This window comes from Acinonyx jubatus, chromosome C1, assembly GCF_027475565.1.
Source record: "Acinonyx jubatus isolate Ajub_Pintada_27869175 chromosome C1, VMU_Ajub_asm_v1.0, whole genome shotgun sequence".
Taxonomy (NCBI): Eukaryota; Metazoa; Chordata; class Mammalia; order Carnivora; family Felidae; genus Acinonyx; species Acinonyx jubatus.
Window position 1 is genome coordinate 213,184,851 of NC_069381.1, and position 27,947 is coordinate 213,212,797.

The 27,947-nt window shown below is 52.5% G+C and overlaps 1 protein-coding gene across 7 annotated transcripts in view; it reads left to right on the plus strand.

Annotated features, from left to right (window-relative positions):
- The window catches only part of AGAP1 (ArfGAP with GTPase domain, ankyrin repeat and PH domain 1), a 541,118-nt gene that overhangs the window by 67,736 nt on the left and 445,435 nt on the right, over nt 1–27,947 (plus strand). Inside the window, exon 1 of one of the 7 annotated variants that reach the window (XM_053215996.1) lies at nt 9,844–10,639. The exons of the other annotated variants lie outside the window; for them this stretch is intronic. Coding sequence (XP_053071971.1) covers nt 10,567–10,639 — 73 coding nt within the window. The 5' untranslated portion in view covers nt 9,844–10,566. Of the gene's footprint in view, nt 1–9,843; nt 10,640–27,947 lie in introns of those variants that run through there. 7 annotated transcript variants of the gene reach the window in all.

Genomic DNA, 27,947 nt, shown 5'->3' on the forward strand with positions numbered 1-27,947 from the left:
GTGTGGGCTGGGGTACTTCTCTAGGAGATCGGGGGGATGCCCGTCAGCTGGGTTCTGCTGCTCACCCCTTCCTGCCCTCCGGACTTCCCGCACTTGCACCGTTTGCCCCACGGTCCCCGACACCCCAGCACGTGCTGCTGCGTTCCCTCCTGTGGGTGCCACCTGGTCGCGGCCAGATCTCCTCTCTGGGGAAACAGTGACTTCCTTCCCCATCCCCTTGGCCAGAAGTCGCCTCTCAGCCTTTGAAATGCTACCTCGGCCGCCTCTCCAGAGCCAGATTATTACATGTGTCACGTTGTTGACATCAGCCCTGCTCACAAGGACCTACTGTGTGCCGAATATGTGCGGGGGTGGGGGGGGCGGGCAGACCGAAGCCTGGCCCTGCGGGGGCCCCCAGACGTGGCTGTGCCGGCCGCGAGCACATGTTCTGCGTGACCTTTTGGACCAGGAACAGATAGATACGCGCGAATCAATAAGGAGCCACGCGACGGCTGCCAACAGGCCTTTGCTTTCTCCTCCCGTCCTTCAGGTTGTCCGTGTACTTACTTTTTTTTTTTTTTTAAAGCATTTTGTCTTCATCAAGTCTTTCCCAAAACATTTAACTTAATTTTCAAAGGAAAAAGTCCTCTTCAATTCTTATTTAATCAATGTGTGTAATGTTTAACCAAATGATGTAATTATAGATACTCTTATTAAAACTTCCATTGAATCGATGTGTGTAGCAGTTAATTAAGTGATGTAATTACAGTTACAAGCACAGTGGGGATACGGAGGTTTGGAAACAACGGCGAGGGTCTTGAGGACCACGTTCTCCGCTGGTGGGTCTGAAAGGGTGTGGGAAGCTCAGCCACCAGCCCTCGGCGTGGGTGGGCTTGGCAGGTATGTCTTAAGAGGAAAGGGCCCCTGTGAATCAGCCGTTAACCACATGGCATATGAGTTTCTGAAATCCCGTTCTTCCTGTGCCTTGTCGCTGCGACGGGCCAGCTCAGAGGCTGGGGTCTGTGTGGAGCCCCCCTGCCGAAGCAGCTCCAGGCAGGAGCACCTGGCCAGTGGGTACTCTGTTCAGCTTGACCGCACTCCTGGCGTGACCTCTCCTTCTAGCCCGACCCTTCCTGTGCTGGCCAGGAGCCCCTGGCTTTGCCGAGTCCCTGGTGTTGGCTTCTCATGAAGATGGCCTGAGCAGCTTGGGGCCCTGTTCACCGTTTCGTATGCGGAGCTGGGCCTGGGCTCGGAGGTCCGGCGTCTGCTTGGATATCACTTAGGAACTGTAATCTGCTTAGTAGCGCTCAGAATCATTTTTAACTTTTTTTTAACATTCATTGTAGAGACAGAGTGTGAGTGGGGGAGGGGCAGAGAGAGAGGGAGACACAGAATCTGAAATAGGCTCCAGGCTCTGAGCCGTCAGCACAGAGCCCGGCACGGGGCTTGAACTCCTGGGCTGTCAGATCATGACCTGAGCTGAAATCTGACACTTAACCGACTGAGCCACCCAGGTGCCCCCCTCTTTTTTTAAAAAAATTTGTTTTAATGTTTATTTGCTTTTAAGAGAGAGAGAGGGAGAGCACAAGTAGGGGGAGGGGCAGAGAGAGAGAGACAGACAGAACCCAAAGTGGTCTTGTTATCAGCGAAGAGCCTGACGTGGGACTTGAACCCAAGAACCGTGAGATCATGACCTGAGCTGAAGTCAGATGCTCAACTGACTGAGCTACAGAGGGGCCCCTAGAATTATTATTTTTTTTAATGTATATTTATTTTTGAGAGAGAGCAAGAGCAGAGTAGGGGCAGAGGGAGAAGGGGACAGAAGATCTGAAGCAGGCTCTGCTCCGTGCTGACAGCAGAGAGCCCTATGTGGGGCTTGAACTCATGAACCGTGAGATCATGGGCTGAGCCGAAGTTGGACACTTAACCGACTGAGCCACCCAGGCGCCCCGGTAGTGCTCGGTCCATGCTGGGTGTTGAGTATTCGCATGAATGCATTCTGGAACCTGAAGGGTTTGGGGCTGGATGGACTGTTTCCTGTTCTTCTTAAGCGTGACTGAGGAGTCTGTCATTCTAAAAACACCTCTTTAATCTCCACCCTCTGCCATGGGCATTCAGATCTAATGAACTGAGACACCAAGCGTGTTCCTCTACCTTCACGGAAAGACATAATGGATTGATTTAATTGTATGTGTTGTGCAGTTTTGTTTTTTTGCTTTGCTGAACGCATAAACTGTTTCTCGAAATGTAATTAGTTATGATGCACGATCTGATAGGGATAACAAATTACAGCCACCCGTGGAGAACCTTTTATGACAGTATAGCCTCTCTTTTAATAGTGGCTCTCAGGTTATGCCTTTAGATCTTTATAGACACTTCCCACCACTGAAGACTTAGGTGTCCTTGACTGGACAGTTCTCATTGGACTCTTGGGAAAATGGAGAATTCTGTTTTCAGGTCCATTTTGGTGTGACAATGGTGAATATCCCGTGCACGTGACTCAGGTAAGGGAAGGTCTTGTGCTTTCTGAAGAGACTGTGTCAAGAGCCGTGGCGAGCCCAGGCAACCAGGAGGGAAAGAACAACCAGAAGGAAAGAAATGAACCCAAACGAGGCCAAGTGACTAATTTTGAATGTTTTCCGAGATCACCGGATTAGGATCTGAACTTTTGAGCAGTGACTTAGAGAACGAAGAGGCTGTTGGAATCGTGCTTTCCCACCGGTTCAGTCGTTATTGAATAAAATGTAGCGAGGTGTAACGGTTCCCTAAACCGGGGTTGGGTGCGGTGTTCGCTGATGACTTGCGTTTGTATTTTAACGCACGTTAGAAAGAAAAGCTTGGGGGGCGCCTGGGTGGCTCAGTCGGTTGAGCAGCCGACTTCAGCTCGGGTCGTGATCTCGCAGTCCGTGAGTTCGAGCCCCACGTCGGGCACTGTGCTGACAGCTCAGAGCCTGGAGCCCGTTTCAGATTCTGTGTCTCCCTCTCTCTGACCCTCCCCCGTTCATGCTCTGTCTCTCTCTGTCTCAAAAATAAATAAACATTAAAAAAGAAAAGAAAGAAAAGCTTGGGTTCCTAAGCAACCATACTTAGGGTACATCTCAGATGTGGAAAGTTTGCGGTTGGCTGAAAGGGTGGGTAGCACGGCTGGCATTTGACATGAAGGTGGGTTGTGATGCTGGGTGTTTGGGAACAGATCCCAGGAAGCGTGATTAAGGCTGAGCCTTTTAAGGACCAATTTTGATTCTAAGCCGCAGGAGAAAATATCGGTGAACGCCCACCTCGCGTTGTCCCTGTCACTTCTCTGGTTTGGTGACCGGCACACTCCTCGCAGGTGCAGTGACATCAAGGCGCTTGACCGAGGTGATCCTTGGACATGCTCGTTCCATGCCTCGGCCCTGTCCCTCTAACCCGCGAGATACAGCTGCCTTTGGGAGAGGTGGAAATGCACAGGCTGGCATGTTTACTATTAGGGAAGTTTTGTTTTTTCTTTTTTCTTCTCTCCCTTCCTTCCTTCTTTGTTGTTTATTTCAGAGAGAGAGAGAGAGAGAGAGAGAGAGAGAGAGAGAGAGAGGCTGAGCATGAGTGGGGAGGGGCAGGGGGAGACACAAAATCCGAAGCGGGCTCCAGGCTCCGAGCTGTCAGCACAGAGCCCAGCGTGGGGCTCGAACCCACAAACTGCGAGATTATGACCTGAGCCGAAGTCGGACGCTTAACTGACGGAGCCACCCAGGCGCCCGTATTATGGAAGTGTTCTTTATTGAAAAGGTTATTTTCAGCTCTTTCTTTCCACGTGGACGATAATCGTAACCGTCTTGTGTTTCTGGTGCCCTTTTTCTTCCTATTACACAACAGCTACCTCATTCCTGAGATTGCGGAGGGAAGTCTGTCTCCTTTGAATGATCTGTTGATATTAGATAAAGCATGCCCTTCTTTCTGTTCTCTTTTCAAGGAAGAAGCTGGGGGAAAGCGTCTTTTATCAGGAGGCACGCTGTGCCCTCACGTGGCTTGTCGGGTGCCCTTCCTCTGTCCTAGGGACCCAGACTCCCTGGTTGTTACTGCCAGTCTGTGAAAGCCCCTGGGTGGCAGAGATTTGCAGTAGATGCGGTGTCCCCCCAGGGCTTTGGGGGGGACCCGGCTTCCCAGCTGTTGCCTTGGGCTGTGGCGCTTACTGATGGGTGATGCTTCCCTCGTGTGCCGGCACAGGGCGGGGGGCTGGGGGGGGCTGGCCAGGCAGGCACAGTCCTGGGGATCCACAGTGTGAGTGTGCCGGCCGACCCTGGCAGCGAGCTGTGGCTCAGGGAAGAGGTTTAGGAGGGGCTCAGCCGGGGTGGGGCTGCGGGCCACTCTGGGGTCTGGCCGAGTGCTAGTGCGAAATGGTTTAGGACAAAGACGGCATAAAGCAAAACACGTGGGAAAACCGGCAAAGGCCAGGACGCTTGCTGGTTCGTATGGTGTGCCATCTGGGAGCTGGTAGCCCACCCCTGACGGGTCCGCAGGATGTGGGAGACGTGAGGTTAGCTGAGGTGGTGAGTGGGGCCCACGCACACCCCACTCCCAGCTCGCCGCAAGGGCAGGTGCCGTCAGTGGGGAAGGAAGGACACGAACCTCCCATCCTTTTCTGTTTTTTCAATCTCTTGGAGATGTCTAGGGGAGGACGTGCGAGGTCACGTTGAGGGGTACCCCGGCCCCCGTTCCTTCAGCCTTCCCTATAGAGACGTGCTGTTGGCTCCTGCTGCCATGAGTCAGACGGTGATACTGTGACTTCTAAGAAACGTGTGTGTGGTCATTCAGACGACCGAAAGTATATAAGTATATTTCTCATTCGTGCACAGTTCCCCAAACCCTTGGGATTTCCAAGGTTTTCTTGGAAGTGTGGAGTTGATGCCTTTGTTGCCTTAATGAAGTGCCCCCTCCCTGTAGGATGGGCTCCCTGCGGGGGGGGAGGGGGGACCAGGTAAGACTAGAGGGTTGGAACTTGCAGTCCTACTGCCCCCACCTCTTGAGAGGGGATGCGGTTGGAGGTTGGATCAATCAGTCATGCTTATGTAAGGGACCCTCCATAAAGTCCCAGCAGTGTGGGGTTCCCAGAGCTTTCGGGCTTGTGAATGTGTACACACTGGGAGGGTGACACCTCCCTCCCCCCCCCCCCCCGCCAACTCCACTAGGACAGAAGCGCCTGTGCCCCAGACCCCCCTCCCCCACCACCAAGAACTTGCCTTGTATGTCTGTTCATCCATGTCCCTTGTCACAACTGTTAATAGGCTGGTAAATGTGTGTCCCTGAGTTCTGTTAGCCACTCTAGCAAATTAGTCAAAGCTGGGGCGGGGATGGTGGCAGCCTCTGATCTGTAGCTGGTTGGCCAGGAGCACAGGTGACAACATGGGCTCACTGCTGGCATCTGAGGAGTGTGTGTGTGTGTGTGTGTGTGTGTGTGTGTGTGTCTGGGGGGACTGAGCCCCTAATGTGGGATCTGACACTGTCTCCAGGTAGACAGGTCAGAGTTGAGTTAAACCATAGACACTCAGCTGACGTCGCAGAGAATTGCTTGGTGTAGGGAAAAACGTCCCCATGTTTGCGGACTGGAAGTCGGGATTGAAGTGTTCTCTGTGAAGGGAAAGGAGACACACAGGGTAGGAAGATGTAGTGGGGAAGAACTGTGTTATTTCCTCCACAGAAGGAGGGGAACATTGAGCTTTTCCCATGTTCCTGGGCTTCCTTCAGATGAGCCGCACCTAAGTGGCCTTCTGGTCCCCCCTCTGCTGCACACATGCACCACTGAGGCACGAGGCCCTTTGCCATTCCGGCCATCCTGGATGGTGCCCACGGGTGCGCTCGCTCCAGTGCTCCCGGTGCCTGGGCCCCTCCCTCCTATTAGTCCTGCGTCCACTGCCAGCCTCCTGCCGGCCTCATCTCCCGTCCCTGGCCTAAATGCATCTTCCTCAAGGAAAGAATTTATATTGTTGTCAAATTTGGGACTTTTTTGATATCGCGTAGCGCATGTGTCCAGTGGAAACAGATTGTGAACCACACGAGGCCTTTAAAATTCTCCAGTAGCCACATAAAAAATGTGAAAGAGACAGGCGAGATTAGTTTGACTAATACATTCTGTTTAATCCGGCATATCTGCCGTATTATCTTTCTGACCTGCAATTATACGGAACTTAGTAAGGAGGCATGTTCATTCTTTTTTGGCGTTGAGGGCACATCCTGGTTTGGACCAGCCACGTTTCAACGGCTCAGAAGCCACGTGTGGCTGGTGGCCCCCGTATCGCACAGCGTGGTCTCGGAGTTTTGGTTCAGTTGCATTCTTGTGACCCTCTGCCCAGAGCCTCTGCCCGAAAGGACACTACCTCTTGGCGAGTGCCCTCGTGGACCAGACTCGTGTATTTGTACGGAAGTCGTCTGTAGCTCCCGCATCCCTTGCCGGGCTCGGTGGTGGCCCCGGTCCTTGCCGCCCAGGGCACGGCGGTGTGGCCCGTGGGCAGGCAAGCGGTTTGCCGCCCCCGTGCCCCCACCCCGTTAATTTTGTGTGGCCGGTTAACTCGGAGCATTCTGCACGTTCGCCAAGTGGGGAGTATGTGCTGGCACCCCGTGATGGCTCGGCTAATTGAGCCGTAAACAAAAAGTGCATTCAGCACAGACGTGTCGGCTGCCTCCTCCAGGAGAGAGAGTAGGTTGGCTATTCCTGAAATGTAATCCCTCTTTCAGCCCTGCACAAAAGCCTCATGTCTGCGGGCTTGGGACCTGATAGATTGCCTTTGTACTGATGGAAAAAACCCAAACCGGGGCCTGGTGTGAATAGGGTTGTTTAGGGGAGGCCCCTGCTGCAGAGGCGGGCGGCATGGCTGGGTGCCTGGCCTGCACCTGAGCCCATCCCAGGTGTTCCATGGTGGGGACTTCAGGCTGGTGGTCCCCGCTGTCTGACTGGAGCTCTGGGAGCCCCAGCATGAGGAAGCCTTTGTCCTGGGAGCCACCCTGCCTGCATCCTGAGACCCGGGAACACTAACACTAGGGCCTGCCGTCCTTGCTACTCCTGGGGTTTGGTGAGGAGTCAGGGACGAGATCGAGACCTTTAAAGTGATAGCGAGCACACAACATGTGAATGTACTTCGTGCGTCTGATCTGTGCGCTTAAAAGTGGGTAGAATGGAGGGGGCTGCATGGCTCACTCGGTTAAGTGTCTGACTCTTGATTTTGGCTCAGGTCATGATCTCAGGATTTGTGAGATTGAGCCTCTGTGTCAAGCTCTGTGCTGACGTCGCAGAGCCCGCTTGGGATTCTTCTCTCCCCCTCCCTCTCCCCCTCCCTCTCCCCCTCCCTCTCCCCCTCCCTCTCCCCCTCCCTCTCCCCCTCCCCCTCCCCCTCCCCCTCCCTCTCCCCCTCCCCCTCCCCCTCCCTGTCTCCCCGCTCTGTCCCTTTGCCCTTCCCTGCTTGCACTCTCTTTCTCTCTCTCTCAAAATAAGAAGACATTTTAAAAAAATGGGTAGGGGTGCCTGGGTGGTTCAGTCATTTAAGCTTCCGACTTCAGCTTGGATCATGATCTCCTGGTCCGTGAGTTCAAGCCCCACATCGGGCTCTGTTTCGACAGCTCGGAGCCTGGAGCCTGCTTTGGATTCTGTGTCTTCCTCTCTCTCTGACCCTCTCCCGCTCACACTCTGTCTCTATCTCTTTCTGTCACACTCTGTCTCTCAAAAATAAATAAACATTAATAAAATAATAATAATAAATGGATAGAATGGTAAAATTAATGTTATGTATATTTTTGCCACAGTTTAAAAGATTACCATATTTTAAAAACGTCTATGTTGAAGCCCAGTAGTTTTTCAGTGCTTAAGGTCAAAATTATACACCTGTCGTGTATTTGTATCTGCCTCTCTAACAGAAATTTCAACTCTGCATCTACGTGTAGGGACAGATCTGTAAGTTACTTCTGTTTCCTCTGATAGAGTATGAGAAGTGTTTTAGTGTTACTGGCCAAAGTGAACAGGTACTCAGTTTAATAATCTTGGAGAGAGAATCAGGAAACAAAATTACCATCATGAAACAGCTTTCCTCATCACTTGTCACAGCGATGTGTTTATTTGCCTGGCTTGTTCACTAGAATAAAACCTTAGTGTCGGGGCACACTGTGTCAGCCTGCCCAGCGAGGCCTTCAGGAACGAAGGGTTTCCTCTGTTACGACCAGCGGCTTCTGGCGAGCTGGGCTCTGCTTTCTCCTTGCCAGAAGCATCGAAGGCCTTACCGGGAGGTCAGACAAGGAGTGTTTGGGGGCGGTCAGGCCACCGTCCTGAAAGCAGCCATTGTCGGCCCGTGAAGGTTTGCTTATTGGCAGGTGCTTCCTGGTTAAGATGACCCTTCACCCCGGCGCCCCCGTGGCCACAGACCTCTTCCTTCTAAACGCCTTCTTGGGCCCGGCACTCTTGCGACAAGAGTATCCAGCTTTAGGTCACGCCCCCTCCCCAGCGGGTGAAGTGGCACTTTTGTTATTGCCATTTTTTGTTTTTTAATTATTGAGGTAAAATTCACACCCCATAAAATTGACCATTTTATTTTATTTATTTATTTAAAAAAATTTTTTTTTTTAACGTTTATTTATTTTTGAGACAGAGAGAGACAGAGCATGAACAGGGGAGGGGCAGAGAGAGGGAGACACAGAATCCGAAACAGGCTCCAGGCTCCGAGCGGTCAGCACAGAGCCCGACGCGGGGCTCGAACCCACAGACCGTGAGGTCATGACCTGAGCCATAGTCAGATGCTCAACCGACTGAGCCACACAGGCGCCCCTAAAATTAACCATTTTACAGGGAGCATTTCAGTGGCATTTTGTGCATTCACGGTGTTGTGCCATCACCATCACCTCTGTCTACTTCCACGGCAATTCCGTCTCCCCCAAGAGAAGCCCGTACCCATTAGCATCACCCCCGGCCCTCGGTGGCCACCTTTATCCATCCTGGACGTGTCAGGTTGATGGCACCGTGCACCATGCGAACTCTTGTCCCTGCCTTCTTTCACGTAGCGTGGTGTTTCTGAGCTTCCTCCGTGGTGTTCCTTTTTATGGCCGAGGACGACTGTACGTGGTCGGCGTATCCACGGATCCGCCGCTGGACGTTTGCGTTGTTCCCACCTTTGGCTGTCAGGAGTGGTGCCGCCCTGTGTATGCGTGTGTGTATATGTTTGTCTGAGCTACTTGTTTTCATTTCTTTAGGGTGTATTAATAGCTGAGTCATCGGCCCTGTGGGAATTCTACGTTTAACATTTTGAGGAACCACTGCTGACTTTTCCCATTGTTTTTAATAAGGTATTAAAGCAATTTTTTTAATGTTTGTTTATTTTTGAGAGCTGTGAGCGGGGGAGGGGCAGAGAGAGAGGGAGACGCAGAATCCCAAGCAAGCTCCAGGCTCCGAGCTGCCGGCACAGAGCCCGACGTGGGGCTCGAACTCACGGACCGCGAGATCATGACCTGAGGCAAAGTTGGATGCTCAACTGACTGAGCCACCCAGATACGTCATTGTAAAGTGTGTTTTTAAGTTTATTTATTTATTTTGAGAGAGAGAGGGAGTAAGAGCAGAGGAGGGGCAGAGAGAGGGAGAGACAGAGAATCCAAACAGACTCTGAGCTGTCAGCACAGACCCTGATGCAGGGCTCGATCCCGGGAACCGGGAGATCATGACCTGAGCGGAAACTGGGTCAGACCCTTAACCGATTGAGCCACCCAGGCACCCTCGTTGTTTCTTTTTTTATTAATGGTAAGAATATAGAAATAATGGCCACTTGCCTGTTGTAAGGTCGATCTGCTTCCTTATTTTCTCTCTCTGCCACAGTGGCAGTGGCTTCTGTAGGTACTGCCCGGAGGCACTGGGCGCGCTTTCTCTCTCCAAGGGTCACAGTGTGGCAGTGCCGAATCACCGTCTTGTACACCTAAAACTGAAATAAGCGTGTTAACTCTACTGGGATTAGAATATAAACTAAAGAAACAAAAATCTGGGTGTGCTGTCACTCTTAGAATACGTGACATTCGTTTTATAAAGAAGGAGGTACTCGTGTGGCCGTGTTGAAGGGCGTCCTCGAGGACAGGAGTCGTTTGGGTGAGTTGTCCATCTAGGATTGCCTTCGTAATCGATAGTTGTCTTTTCTCTTTGTGTTGAGTCCTTTTGGGCGTCTTTGGCCTCTAGTATTTTGCTGGTGGTGCTTCAGTGATTGCCAACAATGCCAATAATGAGTGAAAGCAGACCGCTCACCTGTTGGGGTACAAGCTAAAAAAAAAATCAAGAGAGAACCTTTGAACAGGGGTCCGTGTGCGAGGTGATCTCTCTTTTTCCGAACAGTGAGTCCTTTGCTCTAGGTGGTATCTAAGCCCTCGTGCCGTTGCCAGGGTGAATAACCGGCACTAACTGCCGTGTTGACAAACGTGCCTTTCCAGTTGACTCAGCACATTCGCGTCTGTTGATCCTGATAATAACCCTGGGAGAGGTGGGGTGAGGTTTTCTTATCAGGAAGCTGGCGCCCAGCGAGATTGGGACTTTGAGCGCATCCAGGCCCTGAGATGTAAAACTTGCGCTGTGACCCCAGATTGACGTAGGATCGGACCATGAAGGACGGGGATGGTCTGTGTTTTCAAAGGCTCGAGTGTGAAACTCCCAGAAACACATTCATGGTAGTAGGTAGGTCTGGAGGAGGGACCTGAAAAGATCCCACAGAAATGCGAGCCCGTGTTTGCTAAATCTATTTTTCCCTTTCTGGAAACTCGGAGTTAAAAGCAGCAGTTGTGTTCAAGGCTGCCATACACACAGCTTTCATCCTTTGGCGTCCCCCGCCGGCTGGGCTTCTGCTGCGGAGTCAGCTCACGCTTTTGTGTGCACCCCAAAACAAAGCCAGTGCCCCGCGTTCTGCTTACTTGGAGGGTGTCTCGAGATGTTTCCTTGGAGGGTGGCTCGAGGTGTTTCCTTGGAGGGTGGCTCGAGATGTTTCCTTGGAGGTTGTCGTGAGATGTTTCCTTGGAGGGTGGCTCGGGATGTTTCCTTGGAGGGTGGCTCGAGGTGTTTCCTTGGAGGGTGGCTCGAGGTGTTTCCTTGGAGGGTGGCTCGAGGTGTTTCCTTGGAGGGTGGCTCGAGGTGTTTCCTTGGAGGGTGGCTCGAGGTGTTTCCTTGGAGGGTGGCTCGAGGTGTTTCCTTGGAGGGTGGCTCGAGGTGTTTCCTTGGAGGGTGGCTCGAGGTGTTTCCTTGGAGGGTGGCTCGAGGTGTTTCCTTGGAGGTTGTCGCGAGCTGTTTCCTTGGAGGTTGTCTCGAGGTGTTTCTTTGGAGGGTGGCTCGAGATGTTTCCTTGGAGGGTGTCGCGAGATGCTTCCTTGGAGGGTGTCGCGAGATGCTTCCTTGGAGGGTGTCGCGAGATGCTTCCTTGGAGGGTGTCGCGAGATGCTTCCTTGGAGGGTGTCGCGAGATGCTTCCTTGGAGGGTGGCTCGAGGTGTTTCCTTGGAGGGTGGCTCGAGGTGTTTCCTTGGAGGTGGCTCGATGTTTCCTTGGAGGGTGTCGCGAGATGCTTCCTTGGAGGGTGTCGCGAGATGCTTCCTTGGAGGGTGGCTCGAGGTGTTTCCTTGGAGGGTGGCTCGAGGTGTTTCCTTGGAGGGTGTCTCGAGATGCTTCCTTGGAGGGTGGCTCGAGATTGCAGGCTGCAGCCACTTGCGGCCCCGGGGATGGTGCACGCCGGACCTGTACGGTGGGGTCTGTTAAATCCTGGGCTCATCAGAAGGCAGCTGGCGCTGAGGAGCGCATCTGGGCAGGTTCTGAGGACGGATTGGATGTGAAACTGGGGTGCAGGGAGGCTTAGGGTCTTAGCGCATCTAATCGGCTAGTCACACACCTGTCAGGGAAGTGGTGGCTCAAGAGAAAGAAACACCTGGAAAACAGGAGGTGGAAGGGTTCTTCTGGACTTCAGGCTCAGTATGAGTCAGCACCTCGGTGTGGGTGCGAGAGCTGGGGTGGGGCGAGCCCTCAGGCCGCCTTTATGGGCGTGTTACCTGGAAGAGGGACGGAAGCTCTTCGCACTCACCACCGCCACCCACGTTGATCTCTGCAGATTGCTTCCGGAAGCGCAGGCCTGCCATGGGCCCGGTGGGTGTGGCAGAGGGTGAGGAGGGATGGTGAGCCTGGAGGAGAGGCTGTGTGGGGGGGGGCAGGGACCTGGGGCCCCGGGCACGGAGAGCACAGAGAGCAGCACGGATGAGTTGCGGTGCCCCACGCCCAGGCCCCGGGCCCTTCCGGGCTGAGGCCTCTCGGTGAGGATCCGCGTGCCATCCGAGCCCCAGCTCCGCTGCCCGTAGGGTTTTGTCAGTCTGAGGACCTCCGTGCGACGTCTTCACTGCTCTGCAGAGTTTGGTTTTGATACGCGAACAAAACAGACCGCTAGGAGATGCCACCGACTTGTCCTTCCCGCGTCCTGTAGGGGGGGTGCTTGCCCAGGGGGGACGGGCATCCTGCGGTTTGCTGGGGTGCGTGCCCCATTGGCGTGTAGTTCACGTCCAGCGCGTGGTGCAGCCTCGTGAGGCTGGGAGAACTCACGCGTGTGGCTGGCAACGGGTCAAGACGAGAAAGTTACCGGGGTGGCGGCTGGGGGGTTAGTCCTGTGAAAGCAGACACCTTACTCTGGTTACGTCCCTCATTAGTTAATTCCCGCGCGGTTGAGTGAGGAAACGCCCGCTGCATTCTTTTGTGAAGGGATGGATGAGTCAGTGGCTGGAATTGGAAAATTTTTGAGCGGTTTGGAGGGAGAAGGTTCCTACCCGAGGAGAAACTTGGCGGTGATGACAGAATACCTTTTTCACTTGCCAAGTGAGCAGACACCTCTCACCTCCTCCTCACGGATCCACGAGGCACCAGCAGGTGGAAAAGGAGGAAAGCGTGTCTTGTCTCTTGAAGCAGGTGGAGCTGCCGTGAGCCGGAGGGGACGGAAATCAGGGACCGCGGCTTTCTTTCCCTTCTGCCTCCTCCTTAGAGAGATCATAGGTGTCAACACAGTTGGGGTTCTGAGCTCGCCACTGCCCGAGGCTCTTCTAAGGACGGCGACACTGACTCACCGAAGAGGGTCCTGGAGGTCCCCGTGGTGGGGGACCTGCCCAAGGCCGCTGCGGCCCCAGGGGAGCCGCCCAAGGACATCAGGTCCTGACGATGCTCCTCCCACAGCTGCCCAGCAACCGAGTCCAGTCTTCTGCCTGGAGGGTTTTGTTCTACTCTGTCAAATGCAAATTATTATGGTGGTGGGGGGGGGGGGTCGTTCTCAGAATTCCTTATGGGTGAAATACAGAACGACGGGAAAACCTAGGATTTCTTTCCCTAAGATCGCTTCTCTGCGATGCAGCCCCCTCCCGCCTTTATTTAATGCCCTCCCACCCCTCACCTGGCACCTTCCCAACCCTCGATGCTGCGAAGCAGGAACTTCGGCCTCTTTAGAACCCGTGGCTCACTCCCGCCCACACACCTGCTCATGCCCGGCCTCCGACACTTAGCCCTCCGTGTCGTGAAATCCTGGTGAAAAGAATCACAGGCTTTTAGTAGAGCTACTAACAGTCCTGAGCAACCAGGTCAGGAGTTTTACTCTATTCATTCAAATACCTGAGTTTTTTTCTTGGGAAAATTTCTGAATTTTCTTAAATTCACAGAGTGACATAGTTGTCATTTTTCTGTTTTTTTTTTTTAATTCTAGATTTTATTTTTTATTTTAATTCAGGTAGTTGATATACAGTACAATAATGATTTCAGGAATAGAATTTAGTGATTCATCACTTACGTATGCCACCCAGTGCTCATTCCAACAAGTGCCCTCCTTAAGGCCCCTCATCCCTTTGGCCCATCCCCCCCCCACCAGCAACCCTCAGTTTGTTCTCTGTATTTCAGAGTCTCTTATGGTTTGCCTCCCTCTCTGTTTTTATCTTATTTTTGCTTCCCTTCCCCTATATTTATCTGTTTTGTTTCTTAAATTCCACGTGTGAGTGAAATCATGATATTTGTGTTTCTCTGACTTATTTCGCTTAGCATAGTACCCTCTAGTTCCCTCCACGTTGTTGCAAATGGCAAGATTTCATTCTTTGTGGTCACTGAGTAATATTCCATTGTGTACATGTACCACATTGTCTTTATTCATCAGGTGGACATTTGGGCCCTTTCCATAGTTTAGCTATTTAAAAAAAATTTTTTTTTTAAACGTTTATTTATTATTAAGAGACAGAGCATGAGCAGGGGATGGGCAGAGACAGGAGGAGACACAGAATCCGAAGCAGGCTCCGGGCTCTAAGCTGTCAGCACAGAGCCCGACGCGGGGCTCGAACTCACAAACCATGAGATCATGACCTGAGCTGAAGTTGGACGCTTAACCGACTGAGCCACCCAGGTGCCCCCATAGTTTGGATATTGTCAATAGCGCTGCTATAAACATTGGGGTACATGTGCCCCCTTCGAATCAGCATGTTTGTATCCTTTGGATAAATACCCAGTAGTACAGTTGCCGGGTCGTAGGATAGTTTTATTTTTAATTTTCTGAGGAACCTCCAGACTGTTCTCTAGAGTGACTGCACTAGTTTGCATTCCCATCAGCAGTGCAGAAGGGTTCACCTCTCTCTACATCCTCGCCAACATCTGTCATTTCCTGAGTTGTTAATTTTAGCCATTCTGACAGGTGTGAGGTGGTATCTCATCGTGGTTTTGATTTGTATTTCCCTGATGATGAGTGAGGTCTATTTCTTTTTTAATCCGCCTTTTTCTTGGAGATTATTAGTGTAAATTATAGATCAAGCCTACTGTAAGCGTCTTTACTAAGTAGGTTTATTGATAGACTTCTGTGAATCCACCTGGGCTCCCGGTACAGAGCATGTCGGGGATTGTTATTACCGATGGGACCTTTGAAAGAATCTTCCAGCAGGAGGGTCCTCTGTGGCTTGTTTGCCTAGCTTATTTCAGAATTATAACTAGCCCCTAGGTGATCAGCTGTTTGGATGTCATGCTGTTTTTCAGTGAAATATGGCCGTGTTTCCTTTACCTTGAATATGTCGGTCTCAGCTGGCTAGGGTTGCTGTGACAAACATAACCACAGGCTGGGTGGCTCACAGAACATTTCTCACACTTCCGGGGTTTGAGATGAAGGCACCAGCAGATGTGGGGTCTGGTGAGGGTCTGCTTCATGGCTTACAGATGGCTGCTTTCTCACTGTGTCCTCACATGGCACAAGGGGCTGGGAGCTATCTGGGGTCTCTAATCCACTCACAGTGGCTCCCTGCTTGTGACCTGATCACCCCCTGAAGGCCTCACCTCCTAACATCATTGGCACGGGGTTTGGTTGCAACATAGGAGTTTCGTGGGGACACAGTTGGTTAAGCATCCGACTTCTGTCATGATCTCGCGGTTTGGGAGTTTGAGTCCTGTGTCGGGCTCTGTGCTGGCAGCTCAGAACCTGGAGCCTGCTTTGGATTCTGTGTCTTCCTTTCTCTCTGCCCCTCCCCTCCTCTCTCTCTCTCTCTCTCTCTCTCTCCCTCTGTCTCAAATATAAACAAAGATTAAACTAAAACAAACATAAAGCAACCATAATCTCTCCATAAGAGAGATATTATTAACCCAACGGTGCCTAGCCAGTACGCTTTCGTGAATGGTGCTTCCCGGGCATTTGCACATCCTGATGATGAGGAAGAAGCCCTGTGTCCCCAGCCTGCGGGTTGGGTGCTAAAGCTGGTGATGAGCGACCGTGGGCAGGACAGGCATGAGGCTACCTGCACAAAGACACGCTGATGAGCAAGGAAGGAGAGGAGCCTGGCCAAGGAGCCAAAAGTGGTTTTAGGGGAAAAAAATGTATCTGCTGTTTCAGGATGGGATGCAAAGCGGGCAGACCCCCTGCATGGGGCTGCATGGGTGATGGAGGCAGCAGAGGCCCCCCCAAGGGCTTTCGGGTCCCCTTGGGCCAGCGGGGAGGCGGTGCTGGAGAGGCCTGAGCACAGGGCTTCCCCCCAAGTCACCAGCCAAGCTCCATATCTGCCCTTGGGCACAGCCTGCCCAGGGGACTCCTTTCTTGTAGGATCAGAGACATTTTTGTAGAATTCCACAAACAGAGACAGGAAGAATGGGCTTTGAGATGGAATTGGGTAGGGAAGAAGGCATCATCCTGGCTTTGGGTTTAGATAGAACCCAGCAGCCCTGGCGGGACCTGTCATAAAGGCTGACGGGCTTGGGCTCAGAGAGTCACTCTTTTTCTTAGTGGATGTGGTTCCAGAGGAGCAGTGTGCCCCATTTGCTGTGCTGTGTCTGGGGTGGGAGTAGATGAAACCTCTTGGGTTCTGAGGGGTCCAGGCCAAGCAGGACAGGGAGCGGTATCCAGGCAGGGTCACTGAGGTGGCCACAAGCTGTATGTGTCATCCCTGCCCTGGAACGAAGGAGCGAGTGTTCGGCCTGCTCGGCTCTGACCGCTGGCATGTGGCATTTAATCCGGACACCCCACTCCTGAAGGAGAAGGAGCCAAACTGTAACTTCCAGAATGAGCACGATGGCGAAGGGGCCTTTGCTTTGGAGAAGACTCTGCCTTCCGGTGGCTCCAGAAGCGGCTGGTTCTAGGCCGATAGTTTCAGAACGAGGACGGTGGTGGGCTTATGACCGGTGGGCGGCCTCGAAGAGAGCTCTCCCGAAGGAATCTGTGCGAGGCTCTCCACCCTGTCGGGTGTGTGGGATTCCCAGCAGGCCTCGGTAGTTTACCGGTGTTTTGTGTCCCGGAGGGATGCGGTCATCCCTGCAGAGCTGACGCAAGGAATGCGACCCTCAGCGCCCGTCTGTGCTGTCGAGCCACACAGGAACATGGAGTCTGGTTTGGGTGTTGGTCGAGAAGGCTGAATTTGGCTGAGGTTGTTCAGGGAGGCAGTGGCAGGAATGCCCTGGCCTCTCAGGGCTGAAGGTACTGGGTAGGCTGTTTGCCTGGAGGAGACCAGGTGGGAAATAGAAGATAGGGGCGTGACTCCTGCCTGACCCCTGGCGGTGCTGGGTTCCCAGGAAGGCACGCGGTGACGCAGTCTAAGGAGAGGCAGCCTGTGTGTGCCAGTCAGTGATGAGCAGATGAGTGGGTCTCGGGACTGTGGACTGGAGGGTGCCCTCAAGGGCCGCCGAGCTTCTAGAAGAAGCCTACGGCACATCTTCACCTGTCCAGGTGTGTGACGGCTGGGAGGTGATGGGGGTGCACAGTGTGGGTCTGTGAGTTCTGTACTGATGTCAGCCATCCTCACTGTGGGTGAATCGGTGTTAAGCTGTGGCTTGGTCCAGGCCAGCTGTGTCCGTAGAGCCTTCCAGAAGATTCTGTTTGCCACTGATGGGAGCATTGGATGGGTGAGCATGGGCCCTCCTTGTGCAGGGATGGATGGTCCTCCCCGCAAGTTTCTCCAAAGACAGAGGCCCTGACACAAGACTGACCACAGTCAGAGAAGCAGCTCGATTTCAAAATTTGTTTAAGGGTTAGTTTCAGAATGAAGTAGAGTGAGATTATTAACTTTCCCTGGGGGGTAGGGGGAGAAGTTATGTTTGTTTTAGATCACATGTTTCCTGCTTGGTTTACATTTTATTTTTATTCTTATTTTTATTTTTATTTTATTATTTTATTGTATTTTATTGTATTTTATGTTATGTTACGTTATTTTATTATATTTTGTTTTATTTTTTTTAACGGGTTATTTATTTTTTGAGAGAGAGAAAGGGTGAGCCATTCTCTAGATTAATTTATGTCATAGATTTAGATGTCATGTTAATTACAAACTTACTTTAATTGCAGGTTCACCTGCAATAAGAAATATTCTTAAGCGATGTGAAGGAAGTGGCCCCTGAGATACTTAAATGTAACTTGGTACATTTTCAGTTCGCCAATGGACTTTCAGTATCCGGGCTTCTTGCTGAGAGACAGGATGGTGTTTCCATGGTCTTGAAGATGCTGCCCCCTTCTGGTGACGAAACTTAGTGTGCTACCAGCTCTTTGTAGCGAATTTGCGTTCTGATTTTTGCTCCTATTTAAATAATATTCTTATTATTAAATCTGGAAAAGACAACTGGAATCAGCCGTGGTCTGTCCCTCTCCTGCTCCATGAGACACGGGAATAACTTTCTAGCCTTTCTACCAACCCGACTTGGAAAACGTTTGTAATTTTCCGTCTAGGGTACTTCTCTTTCCACTGGCCGACACGTGGAACGTGTGTATTTACGTGCCAGGAGCCATGATCGGCATCTCATGAGATACTGCACTTTTGTTTTTGCAAAGAATTGGGAATATGGTGTGTAGTTTTCCAGATCATTATTTTTTATGATACAAACACATGGCAAGAGCATTAAAATACTTATTTTTATTCTTTGTTTTAGAGAGCGAGCAGGAGCATGTGACAGGGCAGAGGGGCAGAGAGAGAGACTCTTAAGCTGACTTCACGCTCAGCACAGAACCTGACATGGGGCTTGATCCCACGACCCTGGAATCATGACCTGAGCGGAAATAGAGTCGGACGCTTAACTGACTGAGCCACCCAGGCGCTCCGAGCATTAAAATAATTTTAAAGTTTATTTATTTTAAGAGAGAGAGAGGGAGAGAGAGGGAGAGAGAGAGAGAGAGAGAGAGGGAGAGAGAGAGTGAGTCCTAAGCAGGTTCTGCACCATCAGCGTGGAGCCCGATACAGGGCTTAGTCTCACAAACCGTGAGATCTTGACCTGAAATCAAGAGTCGGATGCTTAACCGGCTGAGCCACCTAGATTCCCCAGAAATAATTTTAAAGGAATTTGGTCTCTCTATCCAGAGGAAGCGGCTGGAAGCAGGACCCCGGCTTTGAGCACTGACGAGGAGACAGAGGCATACCTGTTGAGACTCTTGGGATATGGGGGCAGCCCCGGGGAGATGGGTGTGGGGCCCAGAGGAGCCTTTCAGGCCTGAAGGGCCCCCTTGGATTTCCCCAGGAAAGGGCTCTCAGAGAATGAGGGGCAGCCTTGAAGCAGTGCCTGGAAGAGGGGCGGAAGGATCACCCAGGGGAAGAGGCTGGGAATCCATGGATTTGTAGGGGGGCCGCCCAGCGTGGTGACGGGCTCAACACCAGCTCTTAGAGCTGACACTTCCCTGGGGAAGCGTGCCCTCTGGGGGGGGGGCGGGGGCGGGAGCAGTGATACTGACCCACGGTGTCCCATGCCCAACGTGGATGCCGAAATACCTTCTCAGACCCCATTACCCGGGTCTAGAATTCGGCTCATTCTTCCACACTGGACCCGCTGTTGCCTTAATTTGCCGCTCACATGGTTTTAGTTTTGTGAAACGTGTACAGCCCTTCAGAGCGCGCTGCCGTTTATAACTGAGCAAGGAGTGCTCTGGAGACTTGTCAGTGGGCTTTTTGGGGACTCATTTTCAGCAGCCACCGGTAGATGGAGGGAGTGAGACGTGGAAACAGGAGAGAGCCCTTCCTGCTTGGAGACGGTGTAAACCCGTCGCGGAAACTCACTCGCTGATAAATCCCCCCGCAGACGTGGCAGAGGCACTTGTAGCGGACGATGTATGTGAAATTGACAAAAACAAGCTGTTGAGGGCAACGGGAGGTGGCAAGGTCTGTTTTAGAAGGTTTCTGGTTTTTTTTTTTTTTTTTTAAGTTCAGAAAAATCGATCCTTTTATTTGCCTTGCTGAGAGCCGTTTAAGAATCCGTCCACAGAAACTGGGGTGGGTTATTAAGATACACGGGGCCAAAATGTTTTTCAGAAGGAAGCAATGGCGTGCTGGTTTGCATGCATCGTGCACTGGGGTCAGGCATTGCTCACACTTGAGAGGTTGTGTTCTCGGAGGCGGTCGTAGAGGTGCAGTGGTTTGCCCCGATGGGTGTTGCGCCCTTGACAGGGGCGGTCATGCCGTGGTTCCGTGGAAATTACCCATGAGAACAGCCTTTACGCTGATCTCAACTGCACGTGGCAGTACTGTGCGTGAACCCTGTGAACTCTGTACCAACCCCACCTCTGTACTGGGGTTTGGGCAGGAAGTCAGCACCCAGGGTAGGTGCTCAAACGGGACGGGGTCCAGATGGCCGCGGGGCTGTGGCGTCTTGAAGTAGACCCTCTTGTGAGTCCCGGGAGTGGATCTGTGTCTCTGACTGCAAGCCAAGGGACCTGGGCAGGGGCATCAGGCAGGCCTGGCGTGTGGCTGCTCTGATGGGATTGTAGAAGTAGCTATTAACCGTTGAATCGATTTTTAGAGCCGTAGAATTTTAGATCTCGGGGAGCCCTTGGGGACCGGCTCTTCCCACCCCACACCCACCCTAGAGATAGGAAAGCCAGTGACGTCACCCGAGGTTCTGCTGTGCACTGAATTGGATGCACACAAATTCACACATGCAAGCCGTAACCCCCACTGCGATGGCATCAGGTCACGAGCAGAAGAGGTGTCAGAGGCCTCGCTCTCCCCTCACTCCTCCACGTGAGGACGCAGCGAGCAGGTGGCCGCCTGCAGGCCACGAAGGAGCTCTCCCACGGAACAGAAGCGGTGATACCTGGGTCTTGGACTCCCAGACTCCAGAAGTGTGATAAATGGATTTCTGTTGTCCAGGTAGCCCTGCCTGGGGGACTTTGGATTTTGGTGCAGTGGCCTGAGCTGAGTGGCACAGCAGATTGGGGGGATGGGGAGGGAAGAAAGTCAGGGTTCCGGACTCCAGGGGCAGAGGTCTTCCCTTTGGAATGATGCCTCTCCCGACACCATGCCTCACGGGCAGGGATCCTCTCCTGGTCATCATCGTGCCCCTCTGCCAGCCCAGTGGGGGGATACAGTGTGGCTCTGTGTCTACCCTCTTGGAGCACACGTGCATCCTGGGGCCTGTGGAGCTCTTTGTCCACGTGACCCTGGCACCACCCTAAGAACCATCCACACCTGAGGGAGCCTCCTGGCTGGGCTCCCTGGCCACGTAGCGGGCCCTCCTCAGTTTGCTGCTCTTTTGGTCCTTCCTCCTCCCCTACTTGTAGGGTGATTACTCCGTCTCCTGGGATGAGAGCCCTGAACCCCAGAACGGTCGGTTCCAAGCAGTGCCCACAGCACTGCATCATGTAAGGAAAGCTTGCAGAGGAAATGCTCCTGTGCCCCTTGGCACGCTCCTGGCTGGTGCCGTTGTTGTGTGGTTACCTGATGTATTGCGCAAAGCTAGGTTTGCCTTCTTATGCTCATTGCTCTCGGATAATCCAACTCTGAATTCAGAATTACTAAACTAAATGCAGTAACACAAGGAACCACTTTATTTTAAATGTGACAGATGATGTGCTTTTGCTATAGCTAAGCCACCTTCTGGGGGTGACCCGTTGTCCAGGGGGGCCCCGGGCCCTGTGTGATGGGGGTGTCATAGATCCCCAGATGCCTCTGCTGCATTTGTAGCAGTCTTTAGTTCCTGGAGATATTGAATCACAATGAAAACCCCCATCACCCCTGAAGGTTTCTGAGGCTGAGTCTGCTGCGGGCCTTTTAGGGAACCCTGTTCAGTCGCTTCTTAGCAAGTAACGCTCAGTCTTTACTTCCTGTGCGTCGCCCATTAAGATCAAGGAACACATTTAAAACGTAGAGTTCTAGGGAGCTTGGATTCGGCTGCCAAGGACCTTACTTTTGAGCAGAGAGAACCTCATGCAACCGAGTCCACCCACCAGTAAAGATATTGGAGGCATGCTCCTGGGAATTACATTCTGAGGCCCAGGCCGATAACGGCAGCTTTGGGAGGGTGTCACCTCTGCAGCCTTGAGATCAGAGCCCACTGCCTCCCCTGGAATTACGTGATGCTTAAGGCGTGTGGGTCTGGTCGTCCAGGGTGTATGCGAGAGACCCACCAGAGGACGCTCAGGGTCCCTAGAGAGTTGTTCCTCCCTTGCGAGCCCCAGATCCCTGGGGAGAGGGGGTGATTGGGTTATTTCTCATTTACAGGCAGAGGGGTGAGCTAGGGCCCAATTCTCCTCTCACTTGCGGTGTGCACCAGATTGAGTGCCTTTATTTTAAAAGCACGCGAGTAAATGAGTCCTTGGTTCGCTGATCTAAACATTTGGGGCTGTGGATGGGTTCAGCTGCTTTAAATACTTGGCCGGTGCAGTGATCCGGGAGCCTGTCTTCCTTTTGTCGATCTTCCCTGGTGTGGTAGATGATGCACAGATGAGCTCATTGTTTTCCTCTGAGCAGGTAAAAATGCATTTATTTTGGTGCCTTTGTATACTCGCACTAAATCAGTTTGAAATGCTTCCTCTGTTTTTATTTGTGGAAAACTTGCTTGAAGCCAAAATGTAAACTTGTAGCTGTTTCTAGAAGACATCCTGGTTTACTGCAGCTGATTCCTTCCCCATATGCTGACAGAGCCCCTGCAGGTATATATTTTTAGCTGCTGAAGGTGTGTGGGCTGGAGTAAGTTACACTTTAGTGTGTGTGTGTGTGTGTGTGTGTGTGTGTGTGTGTGTGTGTGTGTGTGTTGTGTCTTCCTGGCCCAGTTTTGTAGTTGGTGAGGCTACTATGGAAACCAGTGTGGAGGTTCCTCAAAAAATTAAAAAACAGAACTGCTATATGATCCAGCAATCCCACTTCTGGGTATATAACTAAAACAAATGAAAACAGTATCTTGAAGAGAGATCTGTATCCCCACATTCACAGCAGCCTTGTTAGCCACAGTAGCCAACATGTGGAAACAGCCTAAGTGTCCATGGGTGGACGGAGGGGTAAGGGAGATGGGGGTGTTCGTATACATACAGTGGAATATTATTCAGCCACAAAAAATAAGGAAATCCTGCCTCGTGTGAACACATGGATGGCCTTTGAGGGCATTGTGCTAAGTGAAATAAGAGAAGACAAATACTGATCTCAATCACTTGTGGAATCAAAAGCTGCACTTGCAGAGAAAAGAAATTAGTGGTTTCTGGGGAGGAGGAACGGGGAGATGTTGATCAAACGGTACAGGCTTTCAGTTATTAGGGGAGTCAGCTCTGGGGGGTCTAACGGGCAGCATGGTGACTGTCACCAGCACTGTATTGTGTGCTTGGAAGTTGTGAAGAGTGCAGCTCTGAAATGTTCTCAGCACGGGACAGAAGATACTCGCGGGATGGGTGGAGGTGTTACCTAACCCGTAGCGGGGTGTGTGTGCACGATCACCAGGCTGTGAACTGCCAACTGGCTTGTGTTCCGTGTTAGTTGGGTCTCGGTGAGGCTGGACGACACTCCTAGGCTGCTCCTTTGTGGATCCCCCTTGTTGCGCTCGGGCCAGAACACTCGTGAGCTGTGCCTCTCCGTGAAAGGGGACCAGTCTTGAGGATGCTCCAGACAGAGAGAGTTCCTGCCCTGTGACTGACGGAGCCCAAGCGCCCACACCGCTCGGGCTCAGGGCTGAGGCAGCCCCCACACCCGGCACACGGAGGCCGCAGAGGCCACGGTCATTCCGCGTAATCGACTCCAGGAAGCTCCTGCTTCCGGGTGGAGGTTAAGTGGTCCTGCGGAAATAGCTAATTTCACGTTAAGGACGAATAGGGATTAGGTTCACACTGCAGCTGCTGTAACCACCCTTCAGGGACCCCCCCCCCCCCGCGTTTGTAGTCACTCATTTGGCTGAGGTAGGGTCAAGTCCCTTGTCCCATGTGCAAAATGCAGTGAGAATGGGAGTAGTCTGTAACTCATCTGGACATGGTCGTCTGTGGCCTCCGTTCCTCCCGCTGGGGTGAGGTGCTTCCTGTGGTGCACCAGGTTAACTTTCTCCAGTCCTTTTTTTTTTTTTTTTATAAGAAACTCTTTTCTTTTTTTAAGTTTATGTTTATTTTGAGAGAGAGAGCACTCGAGCAGGGGAGGGGCAGAGAGAGAGAGAGAGAGAGGGAGAGAGAATCCCAAGCAGGTTCCACGCTGTCAGCGCAGAGTCCTACATAGGGCTCGAACCCGTGAACTGTGAGATTGTGACCTGAGCTGAAACCGAGGGTTGGACTCTTAACCGACTCAGCCACCCAGGCACACCCCCCCCCCCCCCCCGGCTTTGTTCAGTCTTAATGCGGCGCTGCCCGTGGTGGTCACCACACCAGCAATGCCAGCTGAGTACGCCCCGCCTAGAGCCCGAGTCCCCACCCGCCCTCCCTCAGCCTTTCCTGGCTCGGCTGGCAGCCGCCGCGTTTTTCCACTTAGGCCCCAAACCTAACACTGAGACATTCTTACTGCCTCTCTTTGTGTCACTACCCCACGTGTCCAGTCAAGCTGGGACCCTGGCTCTACTCTCGGGACATGAAGAATCCTGCTGTCTGTCACCTCCACCTGGGTGGCCACTGTCCCATTCCGGGATCACCGCAGTGGCCTGTTAGTCATTCTCAGAAAGCTTCTAGGTGACTCTTAAATTCCAGCTCTGGTCATGTTACTCCTGGCCTTGCCCCCACAGTGACCTCTGTGGCACCTTACAGCGACCCTCGAGGCCCCCAAGCGGGGAAGGGCAAACTGTGGCCCTCCAGCCAAATCCTTCTGCTGCCTGGTTTGCATGGGTCTTGAGTTAAGAATGGCTTTTTTAGCCGTGAGCGGTGGGATGGATATCTTGTGATGTGTGAAAGTGATGAAATGGAAGTGTCAGGTTCCGTAGATAACACTGCTGGGTCCCAGCCACAGCCGGTGGCTTATGTACCACCTGTGATTGCTGTCAGGTGACATCCGCAGAGGTGAGTAGTTGGGGACAGAAACCACGGGGTCCCCTTGGTGTTGTGTCTTTTGATTCCCCAGACCTAAACTCTGGCCTTTGGCAGAAGTTGGCGGGCCCTGCCCCAGCCTCCTCCCCTCCCTGACCTCCTCGCCTGCCCTGTTCCCTCCCTGCCTCCAGGCTGCCCTCTTGGCTGTTCCTGCAGCATGCTGGCCTCAGGCCTTTGCCCTCGGTGCCCTTCCTCCCTGGTTTTCACTTCCTTCAAGTCCTGCTTGGCCGGGCCGCCTGGTTGAGAGCCATGTGTCTTCCCTCCTGCCCCACCGCCCCTTCTCCCCTTCCTCCCCCGCTGCCCCTTCCCCTCTTCCTCCCCCACCCTCCCTTCTCCTCTGCACACGCTGCCTCTTACTACACTGTTTCTGAGCTGTCCTCCGTCACAGGGCCATACGCTCCCGAGCACGGGGTCTTTGTCTCTTTGGGCCCCGATGTGTACCCAGCACAGCTTCGTGGTGCTCAGTCTGTGTGTCGAGTAGCTTAACGTAGGGAAAACGTCAAGCAGTTTAGGTGCTTGGGTTGGTGTGGAAGTCACAGATTGGATGCTCGCAGTCTCCATAGTAGACGCCAGAGAAGGCAGTTTTTGGCCCATGCCTCCTCTCGGGTGTATGGAGAACACGTTAGATTCTGTGCGTATGAAACTTTCATTTTTTCTTTTGAAGAAGTCAAAAAGTTGGGGCACCTGGTGGCTCGGTCGGTTGGGCCCGCTGACTCTCGGTTTCGGCTCAGGTCGTGACCTCATGGTTCGTGTGTTCGAGCCCCACGTTGGGCTCTGTGCTGACGGCGTGGAGCCTGCTTGGGACTCTCTCTTTCCCTCTCTCTCTGCCCCTCCCCTGCTCATGCTCGCTCTCTCTCTCTCTCAAAATAAGTAAATAAAACTTACAGAGTATCTTCTCTCCCCACAGTGTCTCCGCGTGTCTCTGCATGCGTGTGACCCGTTTTCCCGTATCTGCAAAGTCTGTCTGTAGGCGCTGTGGCTGTGAAACAGTTCACGGGGGATCTGAGCACTAGGCTCCTTGCTAGGGAGCAAATCAGTTTAGGCTCATCTTACTTTGTCGGGAAGGGACGCGCTGGGCTGGTTCCCCTTCTCTCAGTGAGACGCGGCTGCGCGTGGCCGCTGCACCCACACCATCCATCGGCAGACCACGCGTGGTGCCCTCTTGCTTCCTCTGGCAGTCGTGAGGCCAAGGCCCTCGTCCAGGGCTGGTGCCCCATCTTGATTTCTCTGTCGCTTTTGGGAAGCTTACTATTAATACGTCCCTTATCTAACAATGTAGATTATAAAACCGTTGCCTGGCAGGCAGTTCTTGTTAAAAGCTCTGTAGCCATGCAGTTCGCTCGTTCAGTTCTTTCTCTTTTAAGAGAAAACAGTCATTGCCCTCACAATGGAGGCAGCCTCCGTGTGTATAACTTGGCATCAGGAACGGAATGAAGATTTTTTTGTTCAGCTTTGGCATGGCTTCCCTAGGTGTGTACGTCGAAGGAGTATTACTTGTCGCTCGATTCTTCAGGCTGATTTTTTTTGTTCCAGGTTGCACATTCCTATTTCCTCTGACAAATAACATTTAACTAAAGCTATGATACTCATCATAGAAGTCAACAGGCGGGGCCGGCATCGGGTGCTTTCCCTGGTCCGTGCTGTGCATTTCATGTTCAGTTCTTACCAGACTCGTCACGTAGCCCTACATCCCTGGGCATCCTATCATTCTTATCCCCGTCGCTGTTTTCTCCTTGCCGCATCACCAAGCAAAGTGGGGGCACCTGACCGGAGAAAGTGGACACCCTCGGGGAGGACGTAAGGAAAGCGGCGTTTAAGAAATGGAAGCACATTTACAGAAATCTCCAAACTCTACGTCAGAGATTGGGAGTCTCGGAAGACGCTGCTTTCCAAACACTGCCAGTTCTGCCCGCTCGGCACATTTTTGTTGTGCAACATTTCTTCCCAACCAGCAATTAGTTGATGCCTCTAGAATTTCTGCCACGGGTCTGAAGAGCGTTAGCGGAAGTGGTGCACACCCTCTGTGCCTCGCGTTGCCACGGTAACGGGCACGCACATCGTCTTACTTCTGCGGCTCCGGGTCGGCCCATCCAGAGCTCCACACGAAGCCGTGTTGGCCTCCTGGAATCCGATGTTTTTTTTTTTTTTTTTTTTCCTTCCCCCTACTTTTGAGAATTCTCTAGACTTTAACAAGCATGTGTTTTACGATGAAAACAAAACAAGGAAATACGTTTACATGTCTGCAGAGACTTCTTTGGACACTAGTAACTATTGATGAGTGATCACCAAGATTGGCTGTTTTCTAAGCCTCGCAAGGTGCAAAATGAGCTTTCTGCTGTGGCCACGTGTTGACTTGCCGACTGTTGGCGTCCTTGTTTGCACTTGGTCTGCCAGTGGCCTTTCTCAGCCTCTTGGTGAACGTGGTGCAGGAAGAGGGGAGAGCAGGCTGCTGTTTTCTACCACAGCCCGCGTGAGAGGCTGAGAACTCAGTCGTGTGTTAGGTTTTTTCATTTTAGTTTTTTAGAGAGAGAGAGAGAGAGAGAACATGGCGGGGGGGGGGGGACGGAGGGAGAAGGGCAGAGGGGAAGAGAGACAAAAATCTCAAGCAGGCTCCACACTCAGCACGGAGCCCCTAATGTGGGGCTCCATCCCACGACCCCAGGATCATGACCCGAGCTGAAATCAGACGCCCCACCGACTGAGCCCCCCAGGTGCCTGCTAGCGTGTCAGTGTTTATTGAAAGCAAAATTGGTTCTCCTGAGATGAGCACCATTCACCCCATAGCTGTCCATCCTCTCAGGGATATTGTGTGTGTGTGTGGGGGGGGGGCTTTCAGCAGTTCGGAGACCAAGACCTGCTTTGAGCCGTCAGCCGTTTCCAGAGTGAGCTGTTTAAAGAACCAAATGGTAACTGGGCATCACTGTGAGCCCTGCATGTCACCAGAGGAGCCGTGAGCCGTCCTCGGGGAATAGTGGCAGAATGAGTCACTGGGGCCACGGAGCTTGGACACAGGGAGCAGCACTTTTTACCGTAAGTTATAGCTGTTTACAAACCCGTTATCATTTCACACCCGTTATCTCCTTAGCCCATTGAGGCCGGGAGGAAGGAAGAGAAGGTATTAAATTCTGTTTATGTCCTGTGGATGAGAACGAGGGTCAGGTGGGTGAGGGGCTTTCCCAGGTTCCTGTGGAGCAGAGTTGGCACCAGAGTGAGTTCCCATGTCTCCAGGCCCGGTCCCTGCTGTCCTCAGACCATGGGGGGGGGGGGGTCCTAGGTGGGAAGCGAGAGACTTG